General features: G+C 45.1%; 1 protein-coding gene across 1 annotated transcript in view; it reads left to right on the top strand.

The window, feature by feature from the left end:
- Positions 1-17,508, top strand: part of tmem8b (transmembrane protein 8B) — a 190,897-nt gene that overhangs the window by 109,487 nt on the left and 63,902 nt on the right. Inside the window, exon 5 of the mRNA XM_036936604.1 lies at positions 5,459-5,889. Within this exon, the coding sequence (XP_036792499.1) occupies positions 5,459-5,889 (431 nt within the window). The remainder of the gene's footprint in view (positions 1-5,458; positions 5,890-17,508) is intronic.

The raw sequence follows: 17,508 nt of genomic DNA, 5'->3' as shown, positions 1-17,508 counted from the left end.
CCACCAGAGACTCTGGGTTCGTGCCCAGGCTCTGTCATAACCGGCCGCGACCGGGAGGTCCGTGGGGCACAATTGGCCTAGTGTCGTCCGGGTTAGGGAGGGTTTGGCCGGTAGGGAAATCTCATTGCGCACCAGCGACTACTGTGGCAGGCCGGGCGCAGTGCACGCTAACCAGGGTTGCCAGGTGCACGGTGTTTCCTCCGACACATTGGTGCGGCTGGCTTCCGGGTTGGATGGCGCTGTGTTAAGAAGCATTGTGGCTTGGTTGGGTTGTGTATCGGAGGACGCATGACGTTCAACCTTGTAGCGATGAGACAAGAGTTGTAGCGATGAGACAAGATAGTACCTCCTAAAACAATTGGATACCACGAAATTGGGGAGAAAAAATACATAAATAATAATAACAATATTTATCATATATGGATATTATATACACTGACTGTACAAAATATTAGGAACACCTGCCCTTTCCATGACAAGACTGACCAGGTGAATCCAGGTGAAATCTATGATCCCTTATTGACGTCACTTTGTTAAATCCACTTCAATCAGTGTAGATGAAGGGGAGGAGACGGGGTTAAATAATGTTTTTTAAGCCTTGAGACAACTGATACATGGATGTCGTATGTGTGCCATTCAGACAGTGGTAGTCTGACTCCATAAAGCGGTAGAAACCAAACAGGAAGAGACTGTTTGGATTCCAATAGCATTTTTTTCTTCATTTTTTCATTTCACCTTTATTTAACCAAATCCAATTTATTTAGTAGATTGATGAAGAAGGGAAAAAAATATGCAATCAATTGTTTTATATAATCAGTTTTAGAATAAGGCTGTAACGTAACAAAATGTGGAGAAATGAAGGGGTTTGAATACTTTCTGAATGCATTGTGTGTAGAAAAGTATGTGGACACCTCTTCAAATTAGTGGATTCGGCTATTTCAAACACACCTGTTGCTGACAGGTGTAAAATTGAGCACACAGCCATGCAATCTCCCATAGACAAACACTGGCAGTAGAATGGACTTATTGAAGATCTCAGCGACTTTCAACGTGGCACCACCTTTCTAACAAGTCAGTTTGTCAAATTTCTGCCCTGCTGGAGCCGGTCAACTGTAAGTGCTGTTATTGTGAAGTGGAAATGTCTAGCAGCAACAACAGCTCACAGAGCCCTGACCTCAACCCCATCGAACACTCAGGGATGAATTGGACTGCCGACTGCGAGCCTAATAACCCAACATCAGTGTCCGAACTCACTAATGCTCTTGTGGCTGAATAGAAGCAAGTCCCCGCAGCAATGTTCCAACATCTAGTGGAAAGCCTTCCCAGAAGAGTGGAGGCTGTTATAGCAGCAATGTTCCTACATCTAGTGTAAAGCCTTCCCAGAACAGTGGAGGCTGTTATAGCAGCAATGTTCCTACATCTAGTGGAAAGCCTTCCCAGAAGAGTGGAGGCTGTTATAGCAGCAATGTTCCAACATCTAGTGGAAAGCCTTCCCAGATGAGTGGAGGCTGTTATAGCAGCAATGTTCCAACATCTAGTGGAAAGCCTTCCCAGAAGAGTGGAGGTTGTTATAGCAGATAAGGGGGGAAATCAACTCCGTATTAATGCCCATGATTTTAGAATGAGATGTTCGATGAGCACATGTCCACATACTTTTGATCATGTAGTGTATATTTTGCTCATCCTAATATTTCTATATTTCTTAAATATATTATTTTACTTTAGATGTGTGTACATTGTTGTGAATTGTTGTGGACACGTCCACACACTCGAATTGTAACTCTAAATATAATCCCTTAGTGTAAAATAGCCTTTGTTCTCATGGACACACACAGTGTTTATCTTCAGTACTCTCTCTCTAGGACCGTCTCTGATTCACTCTGCTCTCATACAAGACAGTTTTACAGAGAATCAGGCTTATATAGCAAATAGTATACGTGAAAGCAGACAGTCAGTCACTCATTAAAACATCTGTTTAACCACATTCACCCATTAAAATGTCTGTTTAACCACAGTCACCCATTAAAATGTCTGTTTAACAACAGTCACCCATTAAAACGTCTGTTTAACCACAGTCACCCATTAAAACGTCTGTTTAACCACAGTCACCCATTAAAACGTCTGTTTAACAGCAGTGACCCATTAAAACGTCTGTTTAACAACAGTCACCCATTAAAATGTCTGTTTAACCACAGTCACCCACTAAAACGTCTGTTTAACAACAGTCACCCATTAAAACGTCTGTTTAACAACAGTCACCCATTAAAATGTCTGTTTAACAACAGTCACCCATTAAAACGTCTGTTTAACCACAGTCACCCATGAAAACGTATGTTTAACCACAGTCACACATTAAAACGTCTGTTTAACCACAGTCACCCATTAAAACGTCTGTTTAACCACAGTCACCCATTAAAACGTCTGTTTAACAAAAGTCACCCATTAAAATGTCTGTTTAACAACAGTCACCCATTAAAACGTCTGTTTAACCACAGTCACCCATTAAAACATCTGTTTAACAACAGTCACCCATTAAAATGTCTGTTTAACAACAGTCACCCATTAAAACGTCTGTTTAACCACAGTCACCCATTGAAACGTCTGTTTAACAGCAGTGACCCTTTAAAACATCTGTTTAACCACAGTCACCCATTAAAACATCTGTTTAACAACAGTCACCCATTAAAATGTCTGTTTAACAACAGTCACCCATTAAAACGTCTGTTTAACCACAGTCACCCATTAAAACATCTGTTTAACAACAGTCACCCATTAAAACGTCTGTTTAACAACAGTCACCCATTAAAATGTCTGTTTAACAACAGCCACCCATTAAAACGTCTGTTTAACCACAGTCACCCATTAAAACATCTGTTTAACAACAGTCACCCATTAAAATGTCTGTTTAACAACAGTCACCCATTAAAACGTCTGTTTAACCACAGTCACCCATTGAAATGTCTGTTTAACAGCAGTGACCCTTTAAAACATCTGTTTAACCACAGTCACCCATTAAAACATCTGTTTAACAACAGTCACCCATTAAAATGTCTGTTTAACAACAGTCACCCATTAAAACGTCTGTTTAACCACAGTCACCCATTAAAACGTCTGTTTAACCACAGTCACCCATTGAAACGTCTGTTTAACAGCAGTGACCCTTTAAAACATCTGTTTAACCACAGTCACCCATTAAAACATCTGTTTAACAACAGTCACCCATTAAAATGTCTGTTTAACAACAGTCACCCATTAAAACGTCTGTTTAACCAAAGTCACCCATTAAAACGTCTGTTTAACCACAGTCACCCATTAAAACGTCTGTTTAACAGCAATGACCCTTTAAAACATCTATTTAACCACAGTCACCCATTAAAACGTCTGTTTAACAACAGTCACCCATTAAAACGTCTGTTTAACAACAGTCACCCATTAAAATGTCTGTTTAACCACAGTCACCCACTAAAACGTCTGTTTAACAACAGTCACCCATTAAAACGTCTGTTTAACAACAGTCACCCATTAAAATGTCTGTTTAACAACAGTCACCCATTAAAACGTCTGTTTAACCACAGTCACCCATTAAAACGTATGTTTAACAACAGTCACCCATTAAAACGTCTGTTTAACCACAGTCACCCATTAAAACGTCTGTTTAACCACAGTCACCCATTAAAACGTCTGTTTAACAAGAGTCACCCATTAAAACATCTGTTTAACAACAGTCACCCATTAAAGCGTCTGTTTAAACACAGTCACCCATTAAAGCGTCTGTTTAACCACAGTCACCCATTAAAACATCTGTTTAACAACAGTCACCCATTAAAATGTCTGTTTAACAACAGTCACCCATTAAAACATATTTTTAACTACAGTCACCCATTAAAACATCTGTTTAACAACAGTCACCCATTAAAACGTCTGTTTAACCACAGTCACCCATTAAAACATCTGTTTAACAACAGTCACCCATTAAAACATATTTTTAACTACAGTCACCCATTAAAACATCTATTTAACCACAGTCACCCATTAAAACGTCTGTTTAACAACAGTCACCCATTAAAACGTCTGTTTAACAACAGTCACCCATTAAAACATATTTTTAACTACAGTCACCCATTAAAACATCTATTTAACCACAGTCACCCATTAAAACATCTGTTTAACCACAGTCACCCATTAAAACGTCTGTTTAACAACAGTCACCCATTAAAACGTCTGTTTAACCACAGTCACCCATTAAAATGTATGTTTAACCACAGTCACCCATTAAAACGTCTGTTTAACCACAGTCACCCATTAAAACGTCTGTGTAACCACAGTCACCCATTAAAACGTCTGTTTAACAACAGTCACCCATTAGAACGTTGCTGCTGAAAGCTGTATAGTTCCACTTCATTTGATAATTTCAACACACAGGACCTGTTGTGTTTTTCTGCTTCCAGACGATCAGATGATCTGACTGGTTGATGTGGAGATGAGAGGAAATAGAAGCCTCTTGACAATGATCCACCTTTTGTTTGTTTCTCTAACCCTCTGAGTGTGTGTGTGTGTGTGTGTGTGTGTGTGTGTGTGTGTGTGTGTGTGTGTGTGTGTGTGTGTGTGTGTGTGTGTGTGTGTGTGTGTGTGTGTGTGTGTGTGTGTGTGTGTCGACAGGCTGCTGCCGCCCATGAGAGCACTTCAGACTGACTCAGACACTTCTCTACAGATAATACTGCCAGGCAACCTAACAGGCACATGTGCGAACTAGGCCTGAGCAAAGAGGAGAGGCTCTTGAGAGGAGAGGAGGAGGAGAGGAGACAAGAGAGGCAAGGAGGAGAGGATTGGGGGAGGAGAAGAGAGGAGGAGGAGAAGAGAGGAGAAGAGAGGAGACAGGAAGAGAGGAGAGGAGAGGAGAGGAGAGGAGAGGAGAGGAGAGGAGAGGAGAGGAGAGGGGGAGAGAGGAGAGGGGAAGAGAGGAGAGGAGAGGAGAGGAGAGGAGAGGAGAGGAGAGGAGAGGAGAGGAGAGGAGAGGAGAGGGGGAGAGAGGAGAGGGGAAGAGAGGAGAAGAGAAGAGAGGAGAGGAGAGGGGAAGAGAGGAGAAGAGAAGAGAGGAGAGGCCTGTTTCACACTGGTATTGCCATGACATGACACATTTCGTCTGTCTGTCTGTCTGTCTGTCTGTCTGTCTCTGTCTGTCTGTCTGTCTGTCTGTCTGCCTTTCTGCTTGTCTGTCTGTCTCTCTGTCTCCCCATTCTTCCTAATGACTCCATTGTTTCTCTCTCTCTCTGTCTCTCTACCTCTCTCTCTCTCCCTATCTCTCTCTCTATCTCTCTCTCCCCCTCTCTCTCTCTACCTCTATCTCTCTCGCTCTCTCTCCCTCTCTCTCTATCTCTCTCTCTCCCCCTCTCTCTCTCGACCTCTATATCTCTCTCTCTCTCCCTCTCTCTCTATCTCTCTCTCTTTCCCTCTCCAGATTGCTCCAAATCCAGCGCCTCTAAGGGTTCCCCCTCCAGCTCCTCTTCTGGCCCCAGCTCTAATCTCAACCTGCCGCAGTCCTTTGGCAGTGCTATGGGCTTCTCTCTCTCTGAGACGCTCCCCTCCACCCCTGCCGGCCTCCCGGGCCTCCCCAGCCACGCCCAGAACTCCTCCTCTTTGGACCCCGCTGGATCCCTTCTCTCCCCACAGGACAGTATAACCCATATGGCTCCCAGCTCCGACCCCCACAGGTGCTGGCCCATCCGGCCCACCCTGAGGAATGAGCTGGACACCTTCTCCGTCCACTTCTACATCTTCTTTGGTCCGAACATCTCTGTTCCTCCGGACAGGGCTGCTGTGTTCTCCATTAACCTCATGCCTGTCCTGGACAGTGGAGGAGTCCTGAATATGGAACTCAAACTCAACTTGGTGAGTGTCAAAAAGATTTTATTACAAGATGTGTTTTGTACCTTGTAATTTTTCCCTCTCTCACACAACCACACAGTGGGAAGGACGTTTGCAATTCTTGTACTGTTTTGTTTAAACACAGACTAAAGTCCTGACAATTTTCTGGTAATTATGTTGTACCTAGCTCTTAGATACTGAGATACTAAAGCTACCTTCCCTGAGTGATTTGTTGGTTCAATACCAAGGCTAGCATTTCCTTCTAGTAGCGGAATCCCACTGTGTTTTACATGTCCACACCAGCAGTACATCATATCTACCTATCCCTCCATGGTTGTTAGACTGTCATGGTTCCTCCTTGTCCCTCTGCCTTAGTTCCAGGAAGTGAAATAGGCCTATTTTCATACCAGGAAGGGAAATAGGATGATTTTCATACAAGGAAGGGAAATAGGCCTATTTTCATACAAGGAAGGGAAATAGGCCTATTTTCATACCAGGAAGGGAAATAGGCCTATTTTCATACAAGGAAGGGAAATAGGCCTATTTTCATACCAGGAATGGAAATAGGCCTATTTTCATACCAGGAAGGGAAATAGGACGATTTTCATACCAGGAAGTGAAATAGGCCTATTTTCATACAAGGAAGGGAAATAGGCCTATTTTCATACCAGGAAGGGAAATAGGATGATTTTCATACCAGCAAGTGAAATAGGACAATTTTCATACCAGGAAGTGAAATAGGCCTATTTTCATACAAGCCAAGACATTAAGGCATTAGCTACAGTATGGAGGCAGTGTTACAGCCTAAAGCCATCACATTGTTCCAACGTAAAGCCATCACTGTGTTCCAACGTAAGGCCATCACAGTGGTCCAACCTAAAGCCATCACAGTGTTCCAACCTAAAGCCATCACAGTGTTCCAATGTAAAGCCAACGTAAAGCCATCACAGTGGTCCAACCTAAAGCCATCACAGTGTTCCAACGTAAAGCCATCACAGTGTTCCAACCTAAAGCCATCACAGTGTTCCAACCTAATGTCACGGATCCCTCCGGAACTGTCATTATTCAAACCCGGTCCCTATTCCCATTGATTAGTAATTGTATAAGTGTGCCCTTGGTTTACCATGGTCCTGTTGATTATTGTTCCAATTTTTGTTGGTCGTGTGAGTACCTGTGCTGTGTTGTTTTGGCTTTTGTGCCCTAACCTAACGCCATCACAGTGTTCCAACCTAAAGCCATCACAGTGTTCCAACCTAAAGCCATCACAGTGTTCCAACCTAAAGCAATCACAGTGAACAGCAGCAGCATGCAGAACTACACCACCAGACTCCCAAATGGCACCTGATTCCTTATATAATGTAGAAGATAAGTTTGAACACACCTTCTCATTCAATAATGTTTCTTTATTTTTACTATTTTCTACATTGTAGAATATTAGTGACGACATCAAAACTATGAAATAATACATATGGAATCATGTAGTAACCAAAAAAGTGTTAAATTAAAATAGATTTTAGATTTTAGATTCTTCAAAGTAGCCACCCTTTGCCTTGACGAGAGCTTTGCACACTCTTGGCATTCTCTCAACCAGCTTCACCTGGAAGGTTTTTCCAACCATCTTGAAGGAGTTCCCACATATGCTGAGCACTTGTTGGCTGCTTTTCCTTCACTCTGCGGTCCAACTCATGCCAAACCATATCAATTGGGTTGAGTTTGGGTGATTGTGGAGGCCAGGTCATCTGATGCAGCACTCCATCACTCTCCTTCTTGGTCAAATAGCCCTTACACAGCCTGGAGGTCTGTTGGCTCTAGCCAGACACCTAGGTACTTATAGATGTCCACATATTCTAGGTCGGAACCATCCAGGGTGGTGATGCTAGTCGGGCATGCGGGTGCAGGCAGCGATCGGTTGAAAAGCATGCATTTGGTTTTACTAGCGTTTAAGAGCAGTTGGAGGCCACGGAAGGAGTGTTGTATGGCATTGAAGCTTGTTTGGAGGTTAGATAGCACAGTGTCCAATGACGGGCCGAAAGTATATAGAATGGTGTCGTCTGCGTAGAGGTGGATCAGGGAATCGCCCGCAGCAAGAGCAACATCATTGATGTATACAGAGAAAAGAGTCGGCCCGAGAATTGAACCCTGTGGCACCCCCATAGAGACTGCCAGAGGACCGGACAGCATGCCCTCCGATTTGACACACTGAACTCTGTCTGCAAAGTAATTGGTGAACCAGGCAAGGCAGTCATCCGAAAAACCGAGGCTACTGAGTCTGCCGATAAGAATATGGTGATTGACAGAGTCGAAAGCCTTGGCAAGGTCGATGAAGACGGCTGCACAGTACTGTCTTTTATCGATGGCGGTTATGATATCGTTTAGTACCTTGAGTGTGGCTGAGGTGCACCCGTGACCGGCTCGGAAACCAGATTGCACAGCGGAGAAGGTACAGTGGGATTCGAGATGGTCAGTGACCTGTTTGTTGACTTGGCTTTCGAAGACCTTAGATAGGCAGGGCAGGATGGATATAGGTGTGTAACAGTTTGGGTCCAGGGTGTCTCCCCCTTTGAAGAGGGGGATGACTGCGGCAGCTTTCCAATCCTTGGGGATCTCAGACGATATGAAAGAGAGGTTGAACAGGCTGGTAATAGGGGTTGCGACAATGGTGGCGGATAGTTTCAGAAATAGAGGGTCCAGATTGTCAAGCCCAGCTGATTTGTACGGGTCCAGGTTTTGCAGCTCTTTCAGAACATCTGCTATCTGGATTTGGGTAAAGGAGAACCTGGAGAGGCTTGGGCGAGGAGCAGCGGGGGGGGGGGGGCGGGGTGGTTGGCCGGGGTTGAAGGAGCTAGGCGGAAGGCATGGCCAGCCGTTGAGAAATGCTTATTGAAGTTTTCGATAATCATGGATTTATCGGTGGTGACCGTGTTACCTAGCCTCAGTGCAGTGGGCAGCTGGGAGGAGGTGCTCTTGTTCTCCATGGACTTCACAGTGTCCCAGAACTTTTTGGAGTTGGAGCTACAGGATGCAAATTTCTGCCTTAGCTTTCCTGACTGACTGCGTGTATTGGTTCCGGACTTCCCTAAACAGTTGCATATCACGGGGACTATTCGATGCTATTGCAGTCCGCCACAGGATGTTTTTGTGCTGGTCGAGGGCAGTCAGGTCTGGGGTGAACCAAGGGCTGTATCTGTTCTTAGTTCTGCATTTTTTGAACGGAGCATGCTTATCTAAAATGGTGAGGAAGTTACTTTTAAAGAATGACCAGGCATCCTCAACTGACGTGATGAGGTCAATGTCCTTCCAGGATACCCGGGCCAGGTCGATTAGAAAGGCCTGCTCACAGAAGTGTTTTAGGGAGCGTTTGACAGTGATGAGGGGTGGTCGTTTGACTGCGGCTCCGTAGCGGATACAGGCAATGAGGCAGTGATCGCTGAGATCCTGGTTGAAGACAGCGGAGGTGTATTTGGAGGGCCAGTTGGTCAGGATGACGTCTATGAGGGTGCCCTTGTTTACAGAGTTAGGGTTGTACCTGGTGGGTTCCTTGATGATTTGTGTGAGATTGAGGGCATCTAGCTTAGATTGTAGGACTGGCGGGGTGTTAAGCATATCCCAGTTTAGGTCACCTAACAGAACAAACTCTGAAGCTAGATGGGGGGCGATCAATTCACAAATGGTGTCCAGGGCACAGCTGGGAGCTGAGGGGGGTCGGTAGCAGGCGGCAACAGTGAGAGACTTATTTCTGGAGAGAGTAATTTTCAAAATTAGTAGTTCGAACTGTTTGGGTATGGACCTGGAAAGTATGACATTACTTTGCAGGCTATCTCTGCAGTAGACTGCAACTCCTCCCCCTTTGGCAGTTCTATCTTGACGGAAGATGTTATAGTTGGGTTTGGAAATCTCTGAATTTTTGGTGGCCTTCCTGAGCCAGGATTCAGACACAGCAAGGACATCAGGGTTAGCAGAGTGTGCTAAAGCAGTGAGTAAAACAAACTTAGGGAGGAGGCTTCTGATGTTGACATGCATGAAACCAAGGCTTTTTCGATCACAGAAGTCAACAAATGAGGGTGCCTGGGGACATGCAGGGCCTGGGTTTACCTCCACAACACCCGCGGAACAGAGAAGGAGTAGTATGAGGTTGCGGCTAAAGGCTATCAAAACTGGTCGCCTAGAGCGTTGGGGACAGAGAATAAGAGGAGCAGGTTTCTGGGCATGGTAGAATATATTCAGGGCATAATGCGCAGACAGGGGTATGGTGGGGTGCGGGTACAGCGGAGGTAAGCCCAGGCACTGGGTGATGATGAGAGAGGTTGTATCTCTGGACATGCTGGTTGTAATGGGTGAGGTCACCGCATGTGTGGGAGGTGGGACAAAGGAGTTATCAGGGGTATGAAGAGTGGAACTAGGGGCTCCATTGTGAACTAAAACAATGATAACTAACCTGAACAACAGTATACAAGGCATATTGACATTTGAGAGAGACATACAGCGAGGCATACAGTAATCACAGGTGTTGAGTTGGGAAAGCTAGCTAAAACAGTAGGTGAGACAACAGCTAATCAGCTAGCACAACAACAGCAGGTAAAATGGCGTTGACTAGGCAACGGGGCCAACAGGTAAAACAAACAAGCAGAATGGAGTACCGTGATTAATGGACGGTCCAGCGTGCATCAGCTATGTAGCCAAGAGATCAGTGTCCAGGGGGCAGCGGTGGATGGGGCAGGGAAGCTGGACTGGCGAGTGTTATCCAGGTAAAAAAAACGAACAATGACTAAATAGCTTGTAGCTAGTTAGCTGGTTAGCTTCTGGGGGTTCTTGAGTGTGTACTAACAATTAAAAATAATATATATATTCACATTGGGTGAGGCAGGTTTCCGGAAGGTATAAACAAGTTAAAAATCAAAAAGAGATAGAAAGTAAATATGGATCCAGTGAGTGTTTGGGACGCGGCGATTCAGACGGTTAGCAGGCCTGTGCTAACAAGCTAACAGTTTGTAGGCCCGGGCTAAACAACGTAGCAGTTAGCGGACCGGAGCTGGACAAGCTAGCAGTTAGCAGGCCGAATTAGCAAGCAGGGAGATAGCGAGGGCTAGAGAGTTAGCCTTTGGGGGACGTCGTGATGGGGTGAGTCTGTTTATTCCTCTTCATGCGGTGACATCGATAGACCGGTCGTGGGCCCGGGTATTGTAGCCCAGGAGTATGCTACGGTGGTAGCACAGGTGCGCTGGCCGGGCTAGCTTCAAGCTAAGTGGGTGGAAACGCTAGCCAGGAGTAATCATCCGGGGTTGCGGTTTAGCTAGATAGCTAGTTGTGAAGATCCAGCTGAAAAATGTTCCGTTTGCGGTAGGAATCCGGGGATGAATCCGGGGATGAAAAATAAATAGGTCCGTTATGCCTCGGTTAGAGTCGCGTTGTTCGAACTGGCGAGAGCTTTCCGAGCTAAAGGTTAGCTGATGACCGGTTAGCTGAAGACCGCTAGCATAGCTGGTGGTTAGCTGGCTAGCTTCAGTTGAGGGGTTCCGGTTCCGAAGTAAATATAAATACTTTAGGAAAAATAGCTACATTGGGTGAGGCGGGTTGCAGGAGAGGATTGGAAGCTTAGGTTTAGCAAAATGTTTTTAAAGAGATATGCGAAGAAAAATATGTAAAAAACGAAAAATAAACGATATATACAAGGGACACGACACGACAGGACGACTTACTGCTACGCCATCTTGGTGCTCTGATGTGAGGGTAGAGAAAGATCAGTTGACCTTGTTAGCCAGCCAGAGCTAGCGTGATGTGAGGGTAGAGAAAGATCAGTTGACCTTCTTAGCCAGCCAGAGCTAGCGTGATGTGAGGGTAGAGAAAGATCAGTTGACGTTGTTAGCCAGCCAGAGCTAGCGTGATGTGAGGGTAGAGAAAGATCAGTTGACCTTGTTAGCCAGCCAGAGCTAGCGTGATGTGAGGGTAGAGAAAGATCAGCTGACCTTGTTAGCCAGTTTGAAAAGGTATACACAACCATGTACAATTTTCAACAAAGTGCTATTTCATTCATTTCAAACTCAAAGTACAATTTCAAACAATGTACTATTTCCATTTGTGTCAAAGTACAATTTTACAAAGTCATTGTTCAGTAATAGAGGTATAATCTAAGCACAGGACACGGAAGTAAAGCGTAATGGGTCAATGTTCACATTGTATACCTTCATATTCTAAGAAGCTATGACGATGCCCACTTCAGACTGAACTTTAAGAGTAATGTAAAATCACTCCACCTCTCAGCCGTCTAGCGACTGGGCTTATGACTGCTTCAGGGGGACTCTTTGGGGCCTTCTTAACTATGGGTGTTTAGAGCGTTGGACTAGTAACCAGCAGGTAGCCTAGTGGTTAGAGGCAGGTAGACTAGTGGTTAGAGCGTTGGACTAGTAACCAGCAGGTAACCTAGTGGTTAGAGCGTTGGACTAGTAACCAGTAGGTAGCCTAGTGGTTAGAGCGTTGGACTAGTAACTAAAAGGTTGCAAGATTGAATCCCCCGAGCTGACAAGGTAAAAATCTGTCGTTCTGCCCCTGAGCAAGGCAGTTAACCCACTGTTCCCCGGTAGGCCGTCATTGAAAATAAAAATTTGTTCTTAACTGACTTGCCTAGTTAAATAAAGGTTAAAATGTTGACTGTAATTTTACATAGATTGGTTATCAGTAGCTTGTCCTTGTGCATGATTGCTGTCATCTCCAAAAGCTAGAGAGAGAAAAAAGAGAAATAGAGAGAGAGATCAATTGGTTGGTAGGTTTTGGGCAGAATTTCACTTCAAGTGGCATGAAAATGCAAATACAACACAAATCAGTGGCAAATTTACGAAGTAGGGATGACAGAGGCATGGTAACTCATCCAGGACTTTGGCAGAGACATGGGAACTGATCCAGGACTTTGGCAGAGGCATGGGAACTGATCCAGGACTTTGACAGAGACATGGGAACTGACCCAGGACTTTGGCAGAGGCATGGGAACTGATCCAGGACTTTGACAGCTGTGTGGTTGACAGAGGCATGGGAACTCATCCAGGACTTTGGCAGAGGCATGGGAACTCATCCATGACTTTGACAGCTGTGTGGTTAACAGAGGCATAGGAACTCATCCAGGACTTTGGCAGCTGTGTGGTTGACAGAGGCATGGTAACTCATCCCGGACTTTGGCAGCTGTGTGGTTGACAGAGGCATGGTAACTCATCCATGACTTTGACAGAGGAATGGGAACTCATCCAGGACTTTGACAATGGTATGGGAACTCATCCAGGACTTTGGCAGAGGCATGGGAACTCATCCATGACTTTGACAGAGGCATGGGAACTCATCCAGGACTTTGGCAATGGTATGGGAACTCATCCAGGACTTTGGCAGAGGCATGGGAACTCATCCATGACTTTGACAGCTGTGTGGTTGACAGAGGCATGGGAACTCATCCATGACTTTGGCAGCTGTGTGGTGGACAGAGGCATGGGAACTCATCCAGGACTTTGACAGTGGCATGGGAACTCATCCAGGACTTTGGCAGAGGCATGTTAACTCATCCAGGACTTTGACAGAGGCATGGGAACTCATCCAGGACTTTGGCAGCTGTGTGGTTGACAGAGGCATGGGAACTCATCCAGGACTTTGGCAGCTGTGTGGTTGACATAGGCATGGGAACTCATCCAGGACTTTGGCAGCTGTGTGGTTGACAGAGGCATGGGAACTCATCCAGGACTTTGGCAGCTGTGTGGTTGAGTATGTATTGGGTCCTATACTTCCTGGTTTTCTGGTGCTCCTGTTTCATGATGTACTACTGGACACTTATTTGGTCCCGGCCCTCATCTATGTCCTTGGACACCTTCATAAAGCAGAGAGAGAACCGAAAAAGATGACAGCACAACAATGCTCCCAATATTTGCTTTTCACATGTTGGATGATTTAAATTGAAAAGTGTTTTATATTTCATAAGGAACACACTGTGGTGCGGTCAGCATAGTAAGAAAACAGAGAAAGACACACTGACACAGATCATGTAGCCTGCTACTGCTAGTTAGGCCTTATATTCTGGCTGCATAGTGGTTGAAATGTATTTCAGAACTACTACAGTAGGCTAATAAGGAAAGGGAGATTCAGGGGAACGTTTAGACACTAAACGTAATATAGCTTAACAACTCGTTAGATTGTCTTTTATAACAGATAGGTAAGGCGATAGCCATTCTCTAGACATTTATACAGTGTTTTCATTCAAACGTAGTCCTCATGTATTACCACAAAGGACCATTCGTGGACTGTCTGTGTATTGTAATAGTTTTATCAGGGTTTTTTCACTTCTGAATCTGAGGTTCTTCAGCACCTAGGGGGTTTATGAGTTGTAGTAACACTGCCACCTTTCCAACAAGTCAGTTTGTCACATTGCTGCCCTGCTAGAGCTGCACCGTTCAACTGTAAGTGCTGTTATTGTGAAGTGGAAACGTCTAGGAGCAACAACGGCTCAGCCGCGAAGTGGTAGACCACACAAGCTCACAGAACGCTGAAGCACATAACACGTAAAAATCGTCCTTGGTTACAACACTCACTACTGAGTTCCAAACTGCCTCTGGAAGCAACGTCAGCACAATAACTGTTAGTCAGGATCTTCATGAAATGGGTTTCCATGGTCCGAGCAGCTGCACACAAGCCTAAGATCACCATGCGCAATGCCAAGGCCACACAAGCTCACAGAACGGGAACGGGGAGATGGAGTCAGTTTTCTGATGTCAGATGAAGCCTAGAGACAGAATACTGTGAGATGGAGTCAGGCAGATATTTTTCTGGTGTCAGATGAATCCTAGAGACAGAATACTGTGAGATGGAGTCAGGCAGATATTTTTCTGATGTCAGATGAAGCCTGGAGACAGAATATGGGACAGTAGCTGTGATGTAACACTGCTTGCCTCCTCCACTATGCAGCCAGTCGCTGGTAGCTCATGAGTTTGTATTCTGAGGTGTTTGCTGAGGGCACATACGTCTAGAATGGGTTGCTAAGTCCCGCCCCTTTTCGTAACCAGGAATACCGGCTGTACCAGCCGTCCCAGATTTTCGACATTGGAACCACTCGGATTGCTTGCTTCTGGAGACGGGAGGATATTTCCTCAAAACGGGCGCTGAGGCCTCGCGAACAGTTGACGTGTTGATGGGACAGGCAGCTCATTTGTGGCCTCATATGAATCAGAGGCTGCGTGTGGGATAATAGCGTAGTTGTGTCCAACCCTGCTCATTCCCTCCAACTCCAGGAACTGAAAATAGTCATGGGTTTGCCAACGCCTGTGGAAAGCTAGTAAATTTCACTCGCTGGAAGGTAAGCATTCTAGCCGACGTCTGCCAGGAGGCTTTTTAGCCTAAGCTAAGCTAGCCAGCACCTTCCGTTTAGAATAACCAAGTGACTTAACGCTACGTATACTGAACAAGACATCTATCCCAGCATTTGTTTAGCAGGTTGAGCCCAATCTAATCGGTCCACATAGGACCCGACCCTTCATCAACAACTCTGTGAAGAGAGGCAAGCACTGCTGGACTGAGGAAGACACAGGCGGTGGGGGGGAGGGGGGGAGTTGTACCGAAACAGAAGAGTTGAAAGGAAGAGCAGGGGGAGTTGAAAGGAAGAGCAGGGGGAGTTGAAAGGAAGAGCAGGGGGAGTTGAAAGGAAGAGCAGAGGGGGTTGAAAGGAAGAGCAGAGGGAGTTGAAAGGAAGAGCAGAGGGACTGAGCTCCACTGCAACATTGATGGGAGTAAATGACAGGAGAAGATTTCTGCTTACTCTTTAATGGCCCCCTGGGCCAATATATACTGGACTTGCTCTTTCACTCTTGGGATTAGCCTCTCATACACACACTCATTAAATTGACTATCATTGCCATTATCTGAAAAACAACAATTTCACACATTAAAATACCACGTTACACAATCAAATGAAAATCAAATGCACAAAGACACACTACGGATTGAAATTCAACTGGTAAACTCTGTAATGTTACCTTCACAAATGCCTATATTAGAACGCTTGATGAACAAGTGTAATGAACTTGTCTGTTGATGAATGGTGGCAATGCAGGGCATGATAATCCTATTCACCAGGTTTGAATGTCAGGAATGTAATGGTCTGAGCTGATATGCATACTGATGGATTTCCAATGCTATGGTTGTTTAAAGAGCTCACCGATATTAAAATAGTCTGAATATTAATACATCTGGTTCACTTTCACAAACTCAGAAATGTGCTCTTCATGAAGAGGATGAAACAGTCTCCCACTGAAACAGTCTCCCACTGAAACAGTCTCCCACTGAAACAGTGTCCCACTGAAACAGTCTCCCACTGGCCGTTTCACTGTGCCCACGACGGTTTTCCACAACTTCTCGTCATCCAACACAGCTGTTGGAAAGCACTGGTTCTGAAGGTTGGCATGGAAAGCACTGATTCTGAAGGTTGGCATGGAAAGCACTGGTTCTGAAGGTTGGCATGGAAAGCACTGATTCTGAAGGTTGGCATGGAAAGCACTGGTTCTGAAGGTTGGCATGGAAAGGACTGATTCTGAAGGTTGGCATAGAAAGCACTGATTCTGAAGGTTGGCATAGAAAGCACTGGTTCTGAAGGTTGGCATGGAAAGCACTGATTCTGAAGGTTGGCATGCAAAGCACTGGTTCTGAAGGTTGGCATGGAAAGCACTGGTTCTGAAGGTTGGCATGTAGAGCACTGATTCTGAAGGTAGCCATGGAAAGCACTGATTCTGAAGGTTGGCATTGAAACACTGATTCTGAAGGTTGGCATGGAAAGCACTGATTCTGAAGGTTGGCATGGAAAGCACTGATTCTGAAGGTTGGCATGGAAAGCACTGATTCTGAAGGTTGGCATGGAAAGCACTGATTCTGAAGGTTAGCATAGAAAGCACTGATTCTGAAGGTTGGCATGGAAAGCACTGATTCTGAAGGTTGGCATGGAAAGCACTGATTCTGAAGGTTGGCATGGAAAGTCTTAGGTAGGTTCTGAAATACAACGTGAGAGGCAGAGGGTAGAAAGAACAGAGTCACCCACAACACTGTTTGGAGTTGGTTTCTTTTGCTCATAGTAAAGCAACGTTCTGGAAGCTATTAATTGCATGAGACACTGTCTTCAAGTAGAGGTGTTTAGCCTCATATCTAATACATGGAGCACCATTTTCAAGAATCAGGCACCAAAAAGTGCAACTTAGTCGAGTTTAGAAACCTGTCAAAAACTGGGTCATCAATCCATCCAAATAGCTGATCCCGTGGATACTCACTGTGCAAGGACAACTTCTGTTATTTCTCTAAGTGTGAGATAAAAAATAATGAATAACGAGGCAGATAATTATGAGTTTTTTACTCCGCTGGTCTCAGCTGGTCTCGGTAGCAAATGACTAGTCCTCACTGTCCGAGATCGAGCCGAGACCGATTACAAATGTATCCAAAACCGAGACAAGACCGAGACACTCAACATGTGGTCTGGAGACCCGACTGTACTACAACACTGGTCAATGTCCTTACCCGGGATTTAGCCAAGTCTCTGTGAGAACCAGATTATATGCGTTCGTGTCATGCACCCAGATGTCAAGAAAGTCCATATTTGATCAAACTTTGTACATTGATAAATCAAATCAATTATTTGTC

This window comes from Oncorhynchus mykiss, chromosome 11, assembly GCF_013265735.2.
Source record: "Oncorhynchus mykiss isolate Arlee chromosome 11, USDA_OmykA_1.1, whole genome shotgun sequence".
NCBI classification, from domain to species: Eukaryota; Metazoa; Chordata; class Actinopteri; order Salmoniformes; family Salmonidae; genus Oncorhynchus; species Oncorhynchus mykiss.
The sequence above is the reverse complement of the archived record's forward strand: the minus strand, read 5'-3'. Positions and strand labels throughout refer to the sequence as shown.